We start from the raw sequence: 16,176 nt of genomic DNA, 5'->3' as shown, positions 1-16,176 counted from the left end.
GGTTAGTGGGAAGGAGGCAGGTGGGCAGAGCATGGGGAGCTGCCAGGATGGGGCTGGCCTCCTGTGGCTGGTGGGAGAGAAGGACCCCCCAGCTCAAATCATCCTCCAGCCCACATGCCCAGAATGCAGAGGTTCTCCAGCTTTGCACAAGGATCTCATGGGGAGCACGTTAAATATGCAGAATTCTGTGCCTCTTCTCCAGAGATGCTCATTCCGTGGGCGTGGGGAGAGGTCCAGTATCCCTGCATTTTGAACAAATGTCCCATGGGATGCCGATGCAGGAAGTCAGTGGGCCATGCTTTGAGAACCACTGTCTTAGCACCTCAGCACAAAACCCACAGAGAGAGGTCCTGGCCCTGGCAATGCCACACCTCAGGAAGTCCTGCTCCTTGTGCCCCTGGGAACGTGCTCAGCCTGGATCCACCCACAAGCACCACTAAAGGTGTGGCCAACCAGGGGTGTGTGTGTGTGTGTGTGTGTGTGTGTGTGTGTGTTTGGGGGGGGTGGTCCTGTCTTGGGCACCCACCCCACAGGGCCCAGAGAGCCAAGATTAAGGATATGGCCATTTGGCCTGAGGTTGGTGCCTGATCTCCTAGAAGTCCCAGCTCAGCCCCCGGCGTCCCTGGGAAGAAGGGACATTCCACCACCAGCACCATAAGCCCCAGCCACACAGACACTGCAGGGCAGATAGACACAGGCTGGGAGTTAGTGATGGCCGAGCTCTCGGCAGTCATCTGTTCCTAGGCCTTGGGGGGCCAGAGACCCAGAGCAGCTGCGGGGGGTGGTACCGGTGCTGGAGTCCAGGATAATGTCCATTTTCAGTGTCTTCCCACTCAGGCAGAGTGAGACCAGAGCGAACTGAAGCTACGGCTCAGGCCGTGGGCCATGGTGCTCAAATGCCAAAACTTCTGAGTTTCTACCTGTCAGCTGTGGTTGGGTGGGTGTGGGGATAACACTGTAGGACATTCAGATAGTGACAAAGAATACAAGTGGGGCTGCACCGTGGACCCTCTTCCAGGGAACTCCCAGCCTACCCTGGCCAATCACACTTCCCCTCCCCACAGAGACCTGGAGGGGCTCTCCCTCTCTACCCACTTCCTGTTCAGTCCCTGGCCAGAAGTGCCCTCACTGAGACCGGAAAAGGAATTCTGCTCCCAGCATCCTCTGCACCAGAACCCCCTCCTCCCTGTTCCCCAGGCCCTTTTAGCCCAGAAACCCAGAGGCTCAGAGTGGCCTGATGACTTTCTCAAGGACACACAGCACCAGGCAGCAGAGGCTTTCACTGCACCTCCTTCTGATCCCCGAGTGGCTCACCTCTTCTCCCCTCCCTTGTTCTGGGCCTGGGACTCAGAATCACACCTGAGGCTCAAGGCCCAGATGTCCACCTGGCTGATTCAGGGATGATATGTAAAGATGAGACAAAACAAAGAGATGGGTAGGCAACAGGGGGTGATTGTGACGGTGGGGGGATTGAATCCTTGACCTCAAAGCTACACCTCTACAGGAGAAGCCGCTTTCCCATATTGTGAGTTAGTGGGCCTCCCTTATCCAAATATGCCTGAAATTCCACTATTTATGAACATTTACATGAGGGTAAGCATTGTTCTTTCTTTGTTCTTCTTTCAAGATGCAAAAGCTCCAGGAGAGGCAGGTCAAGGGGAAAGAAACTGTTGGGACGGCAAAATGTCCCTCTGTAAGGAAGAAAGGCATTGTGGGAGAATCCCAGGAGGACCCTCTGGGATTAGCAAAGCTGTGGACAAGGCTTGCACAAGACAAGAGCATTAGTCATTGGTTGAGTTTACATAGGCCCTACAGCAGTTCTTAGTCACAGAGCTCTCTTTCCAGGTGGCATCTAGTTCCCGAGAGGCGAGTTCAGCGTCAAGCCCCTTCTAGAGGAACATGCTGGGGGAGGGGGGGTCCCTGCCCTCACACCCCAGTATGGTGTCCACGATTACCTGAGCCGTAAGCACCTGTGGCCAGCGGCCTCCTCCTCTCTCCAGCTTCCCGGGAGGGGTGGGGGTGCAGGGATGGAAGAGTGAGGGGGACGTGGAAACAGAAAGAAAGAGGACAATGGAATGAATGGAGGAGGTGATGGGAAAGGATGATATGGACATATCCCCCACTCAGACCCTTGGAACCCAAGGTGACAAAACGATGAGTCCACTCTGGCCTCTCCAGAGAGACCCTCATTCTATACCTGTCAGACCCTCTGATGACAACTGGTCCAGGCCTCATGACAAGGTCTGGGAGTCCCCAGCACAGGCCCAGACACCCACATAGTGGCTGGAGGCAGGTCTGAGAGAGGATGAGACAGAGAATGGAAGAGGAGGAGGAGAAGCAAGAGGAGGTGGCAGCCCCGGGGGGCCCCTACCTTTCCCCAGGGCAGAAGGAGGTGCTGCCCGGCCGGTGGCAGGTGGCAACGGGCGGGTAACGGGAGGGCGCTCCGTCGGGTACTGGCGCCCGCCGCACCTCCAGGGGCCGTAGGCCCCCATTGCGGGCCCGTTGAACGTGCTCAAACAAGAGGGCCAGCTCTCTGCAGGACAGGGCACCGTCAGCAGCAGGCAGGGCCCTGGCACTGCCCCCTCACCTGAGGGCACTGAGCTCCTGACAGATCTTGCCAGGCCCTGCCTCTCTGGAGGTGCTCGGCAAACACCCCAGGCCCGCATGGGCAGGGGTGGGGGTGGGAGACTAGCCTTCCTCCCTCTCTCTCTATACTCAGCTCCTGGGAAACCCTCAAGGGTGCCAAGTATGACTGTGCAGGATGGGCGCCACTCGAGGGCACCCTCCCAAGGGGGCAGGTGGGAGCTCAAATCCACCTCACTCTCTGCTCAGCAAGCCGAGCACCTGGACATGGAGCTGTGCCCACCCGGAGGCCAGCGGCAGCCCTGAAATCCTCGCCCTCCAGATCCGACTGGATTTTAGGGGGAAACTGAGGCTGAGGAGAGAGACTTGATAGGGCAGCCCAGCTTCCTTCTGCAGCATTCACTCTTGCCACTGGGCTCTTGGAGACTAGATTGAGGGCTCAGCTTCTTCCTAACTCTCAGGCCATTTCCTGTTTCTATAACCCAAGAAGGATATCTCCCCTCTTTGTCCTCTTTGTCTATTGTATGGATGAGGAAACTGAGGTCCAGGGAAAAGGAGGATCAGTGGACCCAGAATTTCCAAACCAAGCTCTGTTCCTCTTTCCAGAGGACCCAAGACCACCTCCCCAAATCTTCCCTCCCCATCACACACATCATATTTCTAACAAACCAGCCCCTGCCCCACTCCCCAAGGCCTGGCCTTGAGTCCTTAGGACTACTTCTAGAAAGGACGGCTCCTTCTAATCTAACCACCATCCCTCTCTAAGGTGGGAGCTTGCCTCTGCCAGGTGGAGAGATGGGGGGAACCAGTGTGATTCTGGGAGCCCCTCCTTCCCAGCCCCTTCTCTCCTGCTCCTCCCCTGGAAAGCCCCTGGGGCTGAAAGGGAGCGGGGATGGGGGCAGCCAGGTGCAGGGGTGAGTGGGATCACGCAACAGCTGCTCTTGGAGAACTAATGAGGCAAAAAAGGCGCCGGCAGAAACGCTGAGCGCAGCAGCCTGGCCCTGCCTTGCTCACTGCCCACCTGCCCACGGGACTGAGCCGCTCTCCAAGGTCTTCATTCCTGCCTCAGGGCCTGGCCAGGCACCTGGCCACACGAACCTTGGTGATGCTATTAATGATCCCCTGTGTGGAGCCACCCCCGTGCAGTCTTACCCCAGCCTGGGCCAGTGGGGCGAACCCGCTTCTGGGCCCTAAGGCTGCTGCCTGGGACAGTAAAATCAGTTACGCATGGGGGTGCTGGGGTGGGTGCTTGTACCCAACATGGCACACATGTTCTTGCCCACACCACGCTGTCTCTACCCAGCTGCAATACGCCAGGCTGGCAAGTGCTCACATTGCCCCCAACTCAGACTGTGGGGAGTGAGCCGCCTGGGCCACTGCCCTGAGTGGCAACAACTCTGGGTGAGCATGTGGCCTGCCAACACCCCAGGACCCAGGGCTCAGCCAGCAGGGCAGGGTTCCACCCCATGCCCTCTGTCCAGTGTCACTGCATTCCCTGGCATAGCAGAGTGGGAGAGAGGACGTTCCAGGCTCTGGGTGACATAGGATCTACAGAGCCAGCCCCAGATGCTCCCCTGGGAGCTGTCTACCCCTTTGCCCCCCTCCAGGGTTGAGTCCCAGCCATTTGTCCCCAAGGGGCATTACTACCAGCCACCCACCTCCCCTTCCCCCTGCAGTAGGACCTACCTGAAGGACGGGAGGATGCTGTCATAGTAGTACCAAGTGGCTGTCAGGTAGGCCCGGCTCGTGTCGGTGGAGTACAGGCGCCATGCAGCCTGGTGGTGTGGCAGAAAGGGGAAGGACGTGGTGGGGGACAAGGCATCAGAGGGGCCTCTCAGCCCCCCACCAGCCCTCTGCCCCCAAAAGAACCCAGTCCTCGGGCCAGGTGAAGGGTACTCAGAGCCAGAGGCCAGTTCCAACTCCATAGCCCCAGCAGGGCTAGAAGGAGGCCTGGAGAGAAAAGGCTTCCTCAAGGTGACGCACAGTCAGCATCAGAGCCAGAGGCCTTGGAGCATGGGAGTTAAGGGCTGCGGTTTTGTCACCAGGTAGAAGTGGGTTTCCAATCCCAGCTTTGCCACCGACTCACGTGGGCAAATTAAGTAAATGTGCAGAGCCTCAGGTTCCTCATCTGTGAAATGGACATAATACTACTTACCTAACAGAGTGTTGTGAGGACTAAATGGGCAAATGTATATTAAATGCCAAGCGCAGTGCATGGCACATAGCAGACACTTAATACCAAGTTCCCCCTTTAAACACTCCTGTTATCTCTTGTTACCACAGCTGATAAATATCTATTCATTGTGTATTTGATTAATGTCTTTCTCTCTCCTTAGACTGTAAGCTGTGTCTTGGTCAGCGCCGTATCCTCTGGCACCTGATGGGTGCTCTGCAAATGTTTGGGGAATGAACACTGACTGAATAAACCATTGTTACTAATAATAACCCCACCCCCTCCTTCCCAGCTGCCTGTCACTGCCCATGGGATTGACGAGGGGAGGAAAGAGCATCACCTACCAACCCCTCAGCATCCATGAAGTTGCAGGGTTTCCTCTGCAGCAGGAGGGATGACGGTCAGACAAGAGGAAGGACAGTCCCTCTCCCCACAGGTAAAGAGAAGAGCCAGGTAGGGACTGTGAGTGGGGTGATCAGCGAGGGCAAGAAGGCATGGGAGGTGCTGGGCAGGAGGAAGCAGAACTGGACCCTTCTTCGGGTGCCTCTTGTCCTTAAGGGACGGCCCACTGCTGACCTCACTGGCCAGGCACCCTCCCAAGACAGCAATATTTTTACTTCCTGCTTGCCTAGGCCCCTGGCTTGGGCTGGGGAGCAGCTGCCAGAGCTGTCTCATTAATTACGGGCACCACAATACCAGCTGTCTCTCGGCCCGGCCAGTGCCAGCCACCTGCCCCTACAATGCCCCTCGGAAGGCCAGCTCCCAGGGAACAGCAGCCATTGTGCCCCAAGGGATGCTAAGAAGGAAAGGTTGGGCTGGTGGCTGGAGATAGCAGAGATGGGAGGGGGGTTCCACCCTGGGGAGGAAAGATAAGGGAGCGTTGAGTCAGACCTGGGCTGGGGGGTCAGAGCATGGCCAGCTGGGGAGCAGGCCGAGGCGGGCTGTGCATATGTTCCCTGAACTATTTCTCGCAGAGGTTTCTCTTGCACAAGGCTGAGTCACGGAGTCACAAAAAGATCAGAGTTTTGCCTCAGCCCGTGCCCCATCGGAATGCCTCAGACAGTGGGGGAAACTGAGCCCACGCACTCCTGCTTTTTTCCCACCCCTCTGGCTGTTCCTTCTCTGCTTCCTTGGCTGGCTCAACTCTGCCCACCCAGCCACGAAATGCTGAGGTTCCTTAAAGCCCAGCTCTGGACCATCTTCTCTCCTCCTTCTTTCCTCTCCCCACTGGGCAAGCACTTCATTATCATCTGCACACAAGGCCCAGCACATTCCTCACCTCGGCTGCACACCAGTACATCAGTGGCCTCTTCAACATCCCCCCTCAGGGGCTCAGAGGCCCCTCAGACTCTGCATGCTCCAGCCAAACTCACAGTCTCCATGCCCCAAGTCTGGTCCCCCTCCAGTGAGGAGGGTCATCGACCATCCAGTCAGGCAAGCCAGTCACCCTGCCATCTCCCTCTCCCTCACTCCTGATGTCACTAATTTCACCTCCTAAATATGCAGAATCTGCCCATTTCTTTCCGTCTCATCTGTTGCTACCCTAGTCCAAGTCACCCGCCACCCCGCCTCACCCAGACTGTTCCCAGAGCCTCTTATCTGCTCCCTCCACACACCCGGGTCACCCTCCAATCCACTCACCACTTTTCAAAACACGTATCTGATCATGTCACCCCTTCCTCCTGCTCCATACCTGTTAATGGATCCTCATTGTTCTTAGGAAAATGTTAACTTCCTCTCTCTGGCCCTCAGGTCTAGGCCTCGCCCACTTATCCAAACCCTTCCACTGTACACTCCTCCTTGAGCTTTCTGTTCCAGTCTTAACTAGCTTCCTTCCGGGTCATCAAACACACCCTGCTCCCTTTCACCACGGGACCGTTGCACACACTGTTCCCTTACCTCGAAGGCTTCCCCCTTCACCTCTTCACCTAGTTAACTCCTACCCATCCTCCAGCTCTCTGCTCAAGTGTCAGTTTCCCAGTGTAGTCATCCCTGAGTTCCCCTTTAAGGTCAGATCAGGCCAGGTCCCCTGGAAAATGCTCTTCAGAGAACCATTTCTTTCTTTCAAGGTGTTTCTCTCGGTTTGTAGCTACAACATTCACTTGTGGGAGTGCTTGCGGGGTGAATTAAGGTGTTGGGAGTAGAACAGGCTTACTGATGACTGCACAGCTGATGGGTGGCAGGACTGGGTTTCCACTAGGGACCTAGGGCCTCTTGTCCAGGCTCCACTCCACTTCAGGCCATGTAGAGTTGGGGTTGCAGTGGGTCAATGGGACAGCTCTGGCTAGCCCTGAACTGGGCATGTGGTGCAGGGAGAAATTTCTGACAATCTTAGCCAGCATCCTAGCTCTGTCCCTGACTTGGCATGTGACCCCAGAAAAGTCACATCTCTCTGAGCTTCAAAGTGGAGTCATAGTTGTGAAGCTGGGACACAAGGGTCACCATACAGAGCTGACACACCAATTCAGTTCAGGGGCTTCCTGGGCGTCCTGTACCTGGATGAGGTTGGCTGCTGGCATCCTCCGCTTCTCAAAGTGCTTCTGCCTGTGCTGCTCCTGCACCTTCAGGGCAAAGCCGGAGCCAAGGATGCCCTAGGACGATAGGCATGGTTCGGGGAATATGGTGATGGTGGGGACAACAAAAGGTGCCCCCACCGCTGCCCATCTGAGGTGCCCGCCACCACCCATGCAAATGCTGGATGGGGCTTAAGCAGGATCTGTCCCCAGGACGCCCCCGCCCAGGGCTGGGCCATCCTAAGCGGAGGGGGACTCACGGCAGGCAAGGCAAAGAAGGAGATGCCTAGTAAGGCGAAGCCAGCAGCCAGGACCCTGCCCAGCCACGTGTGTGGCGTCTTGTCACCATAGCCAATGGTCGTCAGTGTAATCTGGGGACACAAACAGGTTACCTGCAGGGCTGGTTACGGGGGCCACCCACAGGAGCTTGTTGGGTCACAGGCAGGTGGGAGCCTGATCACAAGGGAGGGGGCCTCCATGGTTGCCCACAGGGACTGGTCACAAGGACTTGTCACGGGGGCTGGTTAGAAGCATAAATGGATTCTCTCCCTCCCCCGTGCTGGAGGGGGAGAGGGGTACAGGTCACAAGGGCTTGATGTAGGGGACTAGATGGGTTCACATGCTGGTTCACTGGGGAAGTTGGGGGACTAACACAGAGGCTGGTCACGAAGGTCCCAGCCTTAGTCGAGAGGACAGGGACAGGCTCCTAGGTCGGGGTCACGATGATCAGGCCTGGGAGGGTCCCAGGGAGAAGGGCGGCCCTGCACAGACCCTCACGCACCGTCCCCCACCAGAGCGAGTCGGCGTAGGAGGAGAAGTCGGAGTTGGCGTCCTTCTCAGCCAGATAGACCAGGAAGGAGGCGAAGATGAGCACCAGGAACCCGATATACCAGGCGGTGATCAGCTCCTGTGGGGTCAGCAAGGGATGAGACCACACACCTGGCACAGGTGGGGAGGTGGACGGCTCCCAGAATGGCCTATGGGAGGCGTTCTGAAAGGGGATAAGAGTACCCACCTCTCGGAAGTCCCCGGAGGTGGCTCTGCCTGCCTTTCTTTCTCAGCAACTCCCTTCAAGGAGACCCTGCCCCACCTTCACGGAAGAGCCAGGCCCTCACAAAACCTCAGAGCACGCCCCGGCCCTGCCCTTGACCCTCCAGGTTCCATGCTCAGACCTCCGCCCACAAGCCCATCTTGCACCGCCCCCCAAGCCCCACTTTCAGGCTTCCATTCCGCCCCACATCCTGTCCCGCCCCAGCCCCACCCTCAGACCCCGCTCCAGCTCCCCACTTCGCTGTAAGCGTAGACCCCCAAACCCGGAAGCTTCCAATTGAGACTCTCAAGCCCTGCCCTTCAGGCCCCGCCTCCTGGCCTGGTCCTGACCTCCCCTCCAGACCCCGCCCTTGCCCTGCCCCCCGAGGTAGCCCCTGTGGCCTCGCCCGCGCTGGGTCCCTGGTCTCCCCTACCACGGCCCCGCCTCCGCTCGGCCCCGCCCCTCCAGCTGCCGCACCAGCTCCGCCCCGGACACGCCCCCGGACACGCCCGGCCTCACCTTGCTGTGAGCATAGACCACCGAGCCCAGCAGCTTCCAGGTGCCGCCGCGGCGGTCCATGCGCACCATGCGCAGGATCTGCAGGAAGCGCATGCTGCGTAACGCAGATGTGGCAAAGATGTTGCCCTGCGTGCCGGCGGCGATGACGGCCACCGAGGCCACGAACACGATGAAGTCTGCAGGGGCGGAGAGCGGGCGAGGTCATGGCCAGCGCCGGGGAGCCAACCTACCCCATGCCTGGACCCGACGTTGGGGGTTCCTGGGGCCGAGGGGGCGATTGGGAAGGTCTGTTGAGTCTGTGTCAGCAGCCAGGGTCCTGGGGTCAGGGTGTTAACCCTGGGGCTTGGGGTCAAGAGTCAGGCGGGGCTGGGTAGGCCCATTACCGATGACACAGAAGGGTTTTCTGGCAAAGCGGAAACGGCCCTGCCATCCTCGGTAGCGGCAGCAGCATCCAGCGGACCAGATGCGGATGATGTACTCCAGACCAAACACCACGATCATCACGAATTCCTGTGGGACCAGGGGCCTGAGTTCTGGTCCCCACTCTTCAGGACCGGGGTCTAGGTCACACAGCACCCACCCAGCCCGGAGTCCCTGGGTTAGGGGTACTAGGATTTCCTCAGACCACCTCTCCTGGAGGTTCTTAAGCCTGGATGGACCTGAGGAGGATTCCAGAAGGAAGTGGCTTCTTCCATGTCTTCCAAAGAGACTGAAAGCCCAAATCTGTCCTCCCTTGCTGTCCCCATGAGCTGTCTGGGTTTTTCTTCTCCTCATCCCACCCTCCCCCTCCCAGCCATCCCAACCTCTGTAACCCTGACCAGGTGACATAAGGGGTGGTTGGTTGTCTGTCACTGTGACCCTCCAAGGTGCTTCCCGTTAGGGGGAAAACCCCCATCACACCAGGAGTGGTGTTAGCAGTTTTGATCCTGAGAAGGAGTGGCTCTCCTCTGGGCCCACCATAAGCCCTGGCATAGAGGCGGGAGCTCTCCCAACACCTGCTATAAAGCAAGGGATGAAGCCCAGAGAGGGGCAGCCACCAGGTCAGAGAACACAGCACAGCAAGCCACTCTCTGAGCCATGGTATGAGAAGCCTCACTCCACCTTCACCCTCAGACCAGAGGTGCTACCCCGACACAGCCTCCCTCAGACCCAGACTCCGGCACTCACCAAGATAAGGAGACACTCGTTGGCAAGTTCCTGGTGCTCCTGGATAGTGGACAGCACGGACAGCACCAGGCAGCTGAAGACCAGCAAAAATCTGCAATAGCAGCATGAAGGAGAGGGTTAGACTGCTGGATGGACAGGGCAGCCAAGGAGCCTCTGGCAGGGGGCTGCAGAGTCAGAGGAGGAGGAGGAGGGAAGCTTCACTTGGGAAGAATAATCTGGAAAGCAGACTAAGAATCAGAGTTCCCTGGAGCTGTGGCTTGGTGCTGGACACCAAAGGGAGAAGCCCCAGAGCTCCAGGAGGCTGCTGAGCTCACAGACACCTTACAGCCCTCTCAATTGCCCTTGAGGCAGCTGCCGCTCACAGAGGTGGTCACTGAGCTGTGGGTGGTAGGTCTGTCTGGGCTGGCCGAGGGAGGGACCCAGGAATCCCCCGTTCCCTATGAACTCCAAGACGGCAGAAGCATGGTTTCACCTGCAGAATGAGGACAATTGCCTCTGCCTTCATGGGTTTTTTGTTTTTTTGTTTTTAACATCTTTATTGGAGTATAATTGCTTTACAATGGTGTGTTAGTTTCTGCTTTATAACAAAGTGAATCAGTTATACGTATACATATGTTCCCATATCTCTTCCCTCTTGCATCTCCCTCCCTCCCACCTTCCCTATCCCACACCTCTAGGTGGTCACAAAGCACAGAGCTGATCTCCCTGTGCTATGCGGCTGCTTCCCACTGGCTATCTATTTTACGTTTGGTAGTGTATATATGTCCATGACACTCTCTCACTTTGTCACAGCTTACCCTTCCCCCTCCCCATATCCTCAAGTCCATTTTTTAGTAGGTCTGTGTCTTTATTCCCGTCTTGCCACTAGGTTCTTCATGACTTTTTTTTTTTTCCTTAGATTCCATATATATGTGTTAGCATACTGTATTTGTTTTTCTCTTTCTGACTTACTTCACTCTGTATGACAGACTCTAACTCCATCCACCTCACTACAAATAACTCAATTTCGTTTCTTTTTATGGCTGAGTAATATTCCATTGTATATATGTGCCACATCTTCTTTATCCATTCATCCAATGATGGACACTTAGGTTGCTTCCATGTCCTGGGTATTGTAAATAGAGCTGCAATGAACATTTTGGTACATGACTCTTTTTGAATTATGGTTTTCTCAGGGTATATGCCCAGTAGTGGGATTGCTGGGTCATATGGTAGTTCTATTTTTAAGGAACCTCCATACTGTTCTCCATAGTGGCTGTATCAATTTACATTCCCACCAACAGTGCAAGAGTGTTCCCTTTTCTCCACACCCTCTCCAGCATTTATTGCTTCTAGATGTTTCTAGATGTTGTTTTTGATGATGGCCATTCTGACTGGTGTGAGATGATATCTCATTGTAGTTTTGATTTGCATTTCTCTAATGATTAATGATGTTGAGCATCTTTCATGTGTTTGTTGGCAATCTGTATATCTTCTTTGGAGAAATGTCTATTTAGGTCTTCTGTCCATTTTTGGATTGGGTTGTTTGTTTTTTTGTTATTGAGCTGCATGAGCTGCTTGTAAATTTTGGAGATTAATCCTTTGTCAGTTGCTTCATTTGCAAATATTTTCTCCCATTCTGAGGGTTGTCTTTTGGTCTTGTTTATGGTTTCCTTTGCTGTGCAAAATCTTTGAAGTTTCATTAGGTCCCATTTGTTTATTTTTGTTTTTATTTCCATTTCTCTAGGAGCTGGGTCAAAAAGGATCTTCCTGTGATTTATGTCAGAGTGTTCTGCCTATGTTTTCCTCTAAGAGTTTGATAGTGTCTGGCCTTACATTTAGGTCTTTAATCCATTTTGAGTTTATTTTTGTGTATGGTGTTAGGGAGTGTTCTAATTTCATACTTTTACATATACCTGTCCAGTTTTCCCAGCACCACTTATTGAAGAGGCTGTCTTTTCTCCACTGTATATTCTTGCCTCCTTTATCAAAGATAAGGTGACCATATGTGCGTGGGTTTATCTCTGGGCTTTCTATCCTGTTCCATTGATCTATGTTTCTGTTTTTGTGCCAGTACCATACTGTCTTGATTACTGTAGCTTTGTAGTATAGTCTGAAGTCAGGGAGCCTGATGGAATTAAATACTGAGACAGCTATGGAAGGAAAGGGGATTGGGGAAGACAGGTAGGGAGGGAACATGCAGAGGGGGAGAGGGTGTGTGGAGGGCAATCAGGCAGCAGGGAGCCATGCCATCCAGGCCTGGAACTTCCCGGAGGGCAGTGGGAAGCTACTGAGTGGCCCAGAACCAGATGGTTAGAAATGGAAGGAACTTTAGAATCCAACTCATCCGACACTTCCCTCAACCCTAATTGCACACATGAGGAAACTGAGGCCCAGAGGAGGAAAGGGATTCACCCAAGGTCACCCAGGATGTCCAGGACAGAGGTGAGATTAGAGCCAGGGTTTCCAACTCCCCAGTGGATGGGAAGAGGGGAAAGGGCGTGAGGAGAGAAGCTGCTGGACTCACGGAGAATGTGAATATGTGAGGGAAGACAGGATGTGGGGCACAGGCTGCAGATGCGGCAAAAGGGAACGAGGCTGGCCTCCCGGAAGCACTCCTCCTTTTGATGGGGGTGTTGCTCCTGGAAGAGACTCCAGAGGGAATGGGCTTCTCCGGAAACGCATAGACCTACAGCCTCTCCAAAGTGTTCCCAGAGTGTCCCCACCTGGGACTGCTGACACTGCATTCTGCTTGAAACGACTCACGACACACCGCTGGAGCCTGATGAGATGCTGCTCACGCTCCCCTAGCCCCAGCGCTCCTGCTGGGATGCCCCCATCCCACTGTTCCCTCAGAACGCCCCCTCCCAGTGCTTGCCTCCCAAGTCACTGTCTATGGCGCTTTATTTGTGTTCATATTTCATCGCGGCATGGGCATGGGCTCCGAGTCAGAGAGACCCGGGTTCAAATTCTGGTCCTGCTGTGTGTGTGACCCTGGAAAGGTCACCTACCTTCTCTGAGCCAGTCTCGGCATCCGTAAAGTGGGGGCTGACGCGGGGATGGGGTGGGACATGGGAAGGGCGTGGCTCCACCCTGGCGCACTTACACCTCCCTGGACAGGCTGCGTGGAGGGCAGGTATAGGGCTGCAGCCCAGCACATGCCCCACGGGGGAGGACGTAGGTGGTAGATGTCAGTAAAAGGTTTTGGTTGAATGAATGAGGAAGAGGGGGCCTCCTGTGCCAGTTCCAGGCAGGAGCTGAGTCAGCAAAGACGTAAGGCACAGGGAGAGGTGGGGGAGAACACCAGCTCCTCACGTTCAGTAATTAACCACAGAAAACGCAGCGAACCCAGCACCACATCCACCGGGAATGGGGACCACCACCGACACAGGGCTCGGGGCGGAAGGGTACTCCTGAGGTTATTCCATCCAGCCCCCTCCTCTGGGAGGGCTGCAGCCAAATTTTGATGGGCCTTCACCCCAGCCCTGGACAGAAATCCTTCAATCCCACTGCTCAGCTGACCTCAGAACCTCAGGTAAATGGGTCACGTTTGGGGCTTCCTGCTGAGTGTTTCAAGAATTTTTTTTTCTCACCACTATTCTTTCCATGTCGATAGTACACATCTCTAAAATGTCCACTTCACAATAGGTTACGTGAAAAAAGCAGATTATGAAACCTTAAAGCAATGTGATTCCAACTTTTAAAATATAGATTTTTTTAATACACATACCAAGAGTCAGCAGGGCTGATCTCTGGGTGGCAAAATTAAGAATGATTTGGCTTTTGTTTTGCTTTTTGCTTATCTTCATTTCTTAGTATTTTTAAAGAATAAACATGGGCTGCTTGGGTAATAACAAACTAACATCAATTTTAAAATGCATTTCCTTAAAAATACAAACGGGGGGGGGAAACCTTTAAATTCTGTCCCCACCCCTTTACCACAAAAGCCTTGGCCATTTTTTTAAAATAAATTTATTTATTTATTTATTTGTTTATTTATTTTTGGCTGCGTTGGGTCTTTGTTGCTGTGCGTGGGCTTTCTCTAGTTGCGGTGAGCGGGGGCTACTCTTCGTTGCGGTGCACAGGCTTCTCATTGCAGTGGTTTCTCTTGTTGCGGAGCACGGGCTCTAGGCACATGGGCTTCAGTAGTTGTGGCACATGGGCTCAGTAGTTGTGGCGTACGGGCTTAGTTGCTCCATGGCATGTGGGATCTTCCTGGACCAGGGATCGAACCCATGTCCCCTGCATTGGCAGGCGGATTCTTAACCACTGTGCCACCAGGGACGCCCCCAGCCTTGGCCATTTAGCAGGTGTGAGGGTGTGGCAGCCTCTCCCCGAGTCCAGTTCACCTGTCAACGGCCTGCTCAACATCTCTTCTCGGTTGTCCAGGGGCCTCTCAAACCCAACGTGTCTGAAAACAAACTCTCAATTTGCCCTAAAATCTCTCTCCTCTCCGGTCGCCTCATCTCAGGAATGGCACCACCTTCCATCCAGGGACTCAGGCCAAGTATCTAAGAGTGACCCTTGACTCTTCCTTTCCCTCACCCACCACATCCTGTCCTTTAGCAATTTGTATTGGCTCTAACTACAGAATGTAGCCTTGGACAGACTAACCCCCATCATCTCACCCCGACTGGTCTCCCTGCCTCCACTCTGGCCCAACTGGAACCCTCTTCAAAGCAATCAGTGTGATTTTCCTACAAAGCAAAGCTGGAAACCAGGACTCTCCACAGAACTCTCCTCTGATTTCCTATGGCACTTAGAGAGCGGCAGTCAAATTCCTCAGCATGTCCAGCAAGGCCCTGCGAGATCCGGTCCCACCCGGCCCTTGAACTTGATCTGCTTCTCTCCAGCCCCTCCATCATTGTGCTCCAGCCATTCTACCTCCCTGCCATTCCTGGAACACATCAAAAGTTTTTCCATCTCCAGGCTTTGCACTTGCTTTGCTGTTTCCTCTGCCTATTTATTGCTCCCGTACTCATCCAGATCTCTGTTCAAACATCACTTCCTTGGAGAGGACTTCCCCAGCCACCCCCTCTCCAAAGTAATGGCCCCATCCCCGCTCTCTCTCCCTTGAATCTGCTTTATTTATTTTTTCATAGACTGAGTAAACGAACAGCAGAAATTTACCTTAAACAAACCTCAAAACATCATGTCACCAAAGCCCCCAGTTTGTACCCACTGCAGAGGCTCCCAAAGTTCCAAGCACATCCATCCCTGACCCGTTGGGCTCCCAGCAGCCTTCCTGAGAAGCGAAGAGAAGGCAAGTCTCCAACCTTGACCAGCTCTATTTGGTAGACACTGTTTAAAAAACCCCTGAACTTCGCCTCCTCCTGCCTTCATACACTGGCTGGGGGTTAGATGCTCAACACAGTTGAACAGATATACTTAGTTTGTCAGAGAACATCTTGTGTTCCAGGCAGCTGAATAATTATCCCCATCTTCCAGTTGAGGAAATGGGCCCAGGGAGGGACAGACTTGCTCCAGATCACTCAGTGAATCCATGGCAGAGCTAGGGCCCAAGCTGCCTTGGCCTTCCTGAGAGGTCCTCACACAGACACCCATTCTTGGGACAGCAGAGAGAGATCATGTCTGGAGCTTAGAGATGGAGGAGACAGGGAGAAGGAGCCCTGAGCTGGGATCTGGTCATGTCTGCCAGAACCAGCGTGTGACTTCATTCATACAACAAATAAGGATTGTTTAAGGATTGTCTCTGGCCCCTTCTGAGGCTTCAGTTTCCCCATCTACAAAGTATAGATGGTACACAGGAGCTGGCTGGCTTGGGCCCTCTAAAATCACTCCAGCAGAAAGGCCAGGCTGGCAGCTGCTTACTGGAGCATCTTTGCCCAGCATGCCCAGCTGCAACTTGGGGCCCATGTTCTCTCTTGCCCAGCCCAGCAGGCAGAGCTGGGACGGGTGGGTGATGCCTGGCTGGCTCTCCCTGGTTAGAGCTTATTGTGAGACTTACTGCAAGCCTTCCTCCCCCACTCACCCATTCTGTGACTATCCCACTCATTCAGGAAGGCAGCAAGGAGATTAGGGATGAACAGGTGAATGGTTTGCTTGGATCCACGGTTGTCAAACGACAGCGGGCATCAGAATCACCTGGCAGGCTTATTAAAATACTGATTTCTGGGCCCCACTCCTAGAGCATTTGATTCAGTAAGTATGAATTGGGGCCTGAGAATATGCATTTCTACAAAGTTCCTGGT

The 16,176-nt window shown here is 54.4% G+C and overlaps 1 protein-coding gene across 7 annotated transcripts in view; it reads right to left on the bottom strand.

The window, feature by feature from the left end:
* The window catches only part of KCNQ4 (potassium voltage-gated channel subfamily Q member 4), a 57,227-nt gene that overhangs the window by 14,198 nt on the left and 26,853 nt on the right, over positions 1-16,176 (bottom strand). For 2 of the 7 annotated variants that reach the window (XM_036827718.1, XM_036827726.1), the window contains exons 2-9: positions 9,986-10,076; positions 9,202-9,328; positions 8,819-8,994; positions 8,051-8,176; positions 7,530-7,640; positions 7,252-7,347; positions 5,101-5,136; positions 4,270-4,358 (exon numbers count right to left, since the gene is read on the bottom strand). In XM_036827718.1, the coding sequence (XP_036683613.1) occupies positions 4,270-4,358; positions 5,101-5,136; positions 7,252-7,347; positions 7,530-7,640; positions 8,051-8,176; positions 8,819-8,994; positions 9,202-9,328; positions 9,986-10,076 (852 nt within the window). Of the gene's footprint in view, positions 1-1,955; positions 2,001-2,371; positions 2,534-4,269; positions 4,359-5,100; positions 5,137-7,251; positions 7,348-7,529; positions 7,641-8,050; positions 8,177-8,818; positions 8,995-9,201; positions 9,329-9,985; positions 10,077-16,176 lie in introns of all 7 variants that reach the window. The other 5 variants (XM_036827688.1, XM_036827710.1, XM_036827690.1 and 2 more) reach the window with 5 other exon arrangements.

Source organism: Balaenoptera musculus, chromosome 1 (genome assembly GCF_009873245.2).
Source record: "Balaenoptera musculus isolate JJ_BM4_2016_0621 chromosome 1, mBalMus1.pri.v3, whole genome shotgun sequence".
In the NCBI taxonomy this organism is placed as follows: Eukaryota; Metazoa; Chordata; class Mammalia; order Artiodactyla; family Balaenopteridae; genus Balaenoptera; species Balaenoptera musculus.
The sequence above is the reverse complement of the archived record's forward strand: the minus strand, read 5'-3'. Positions and strand labels throughout refer to the sequence as shown.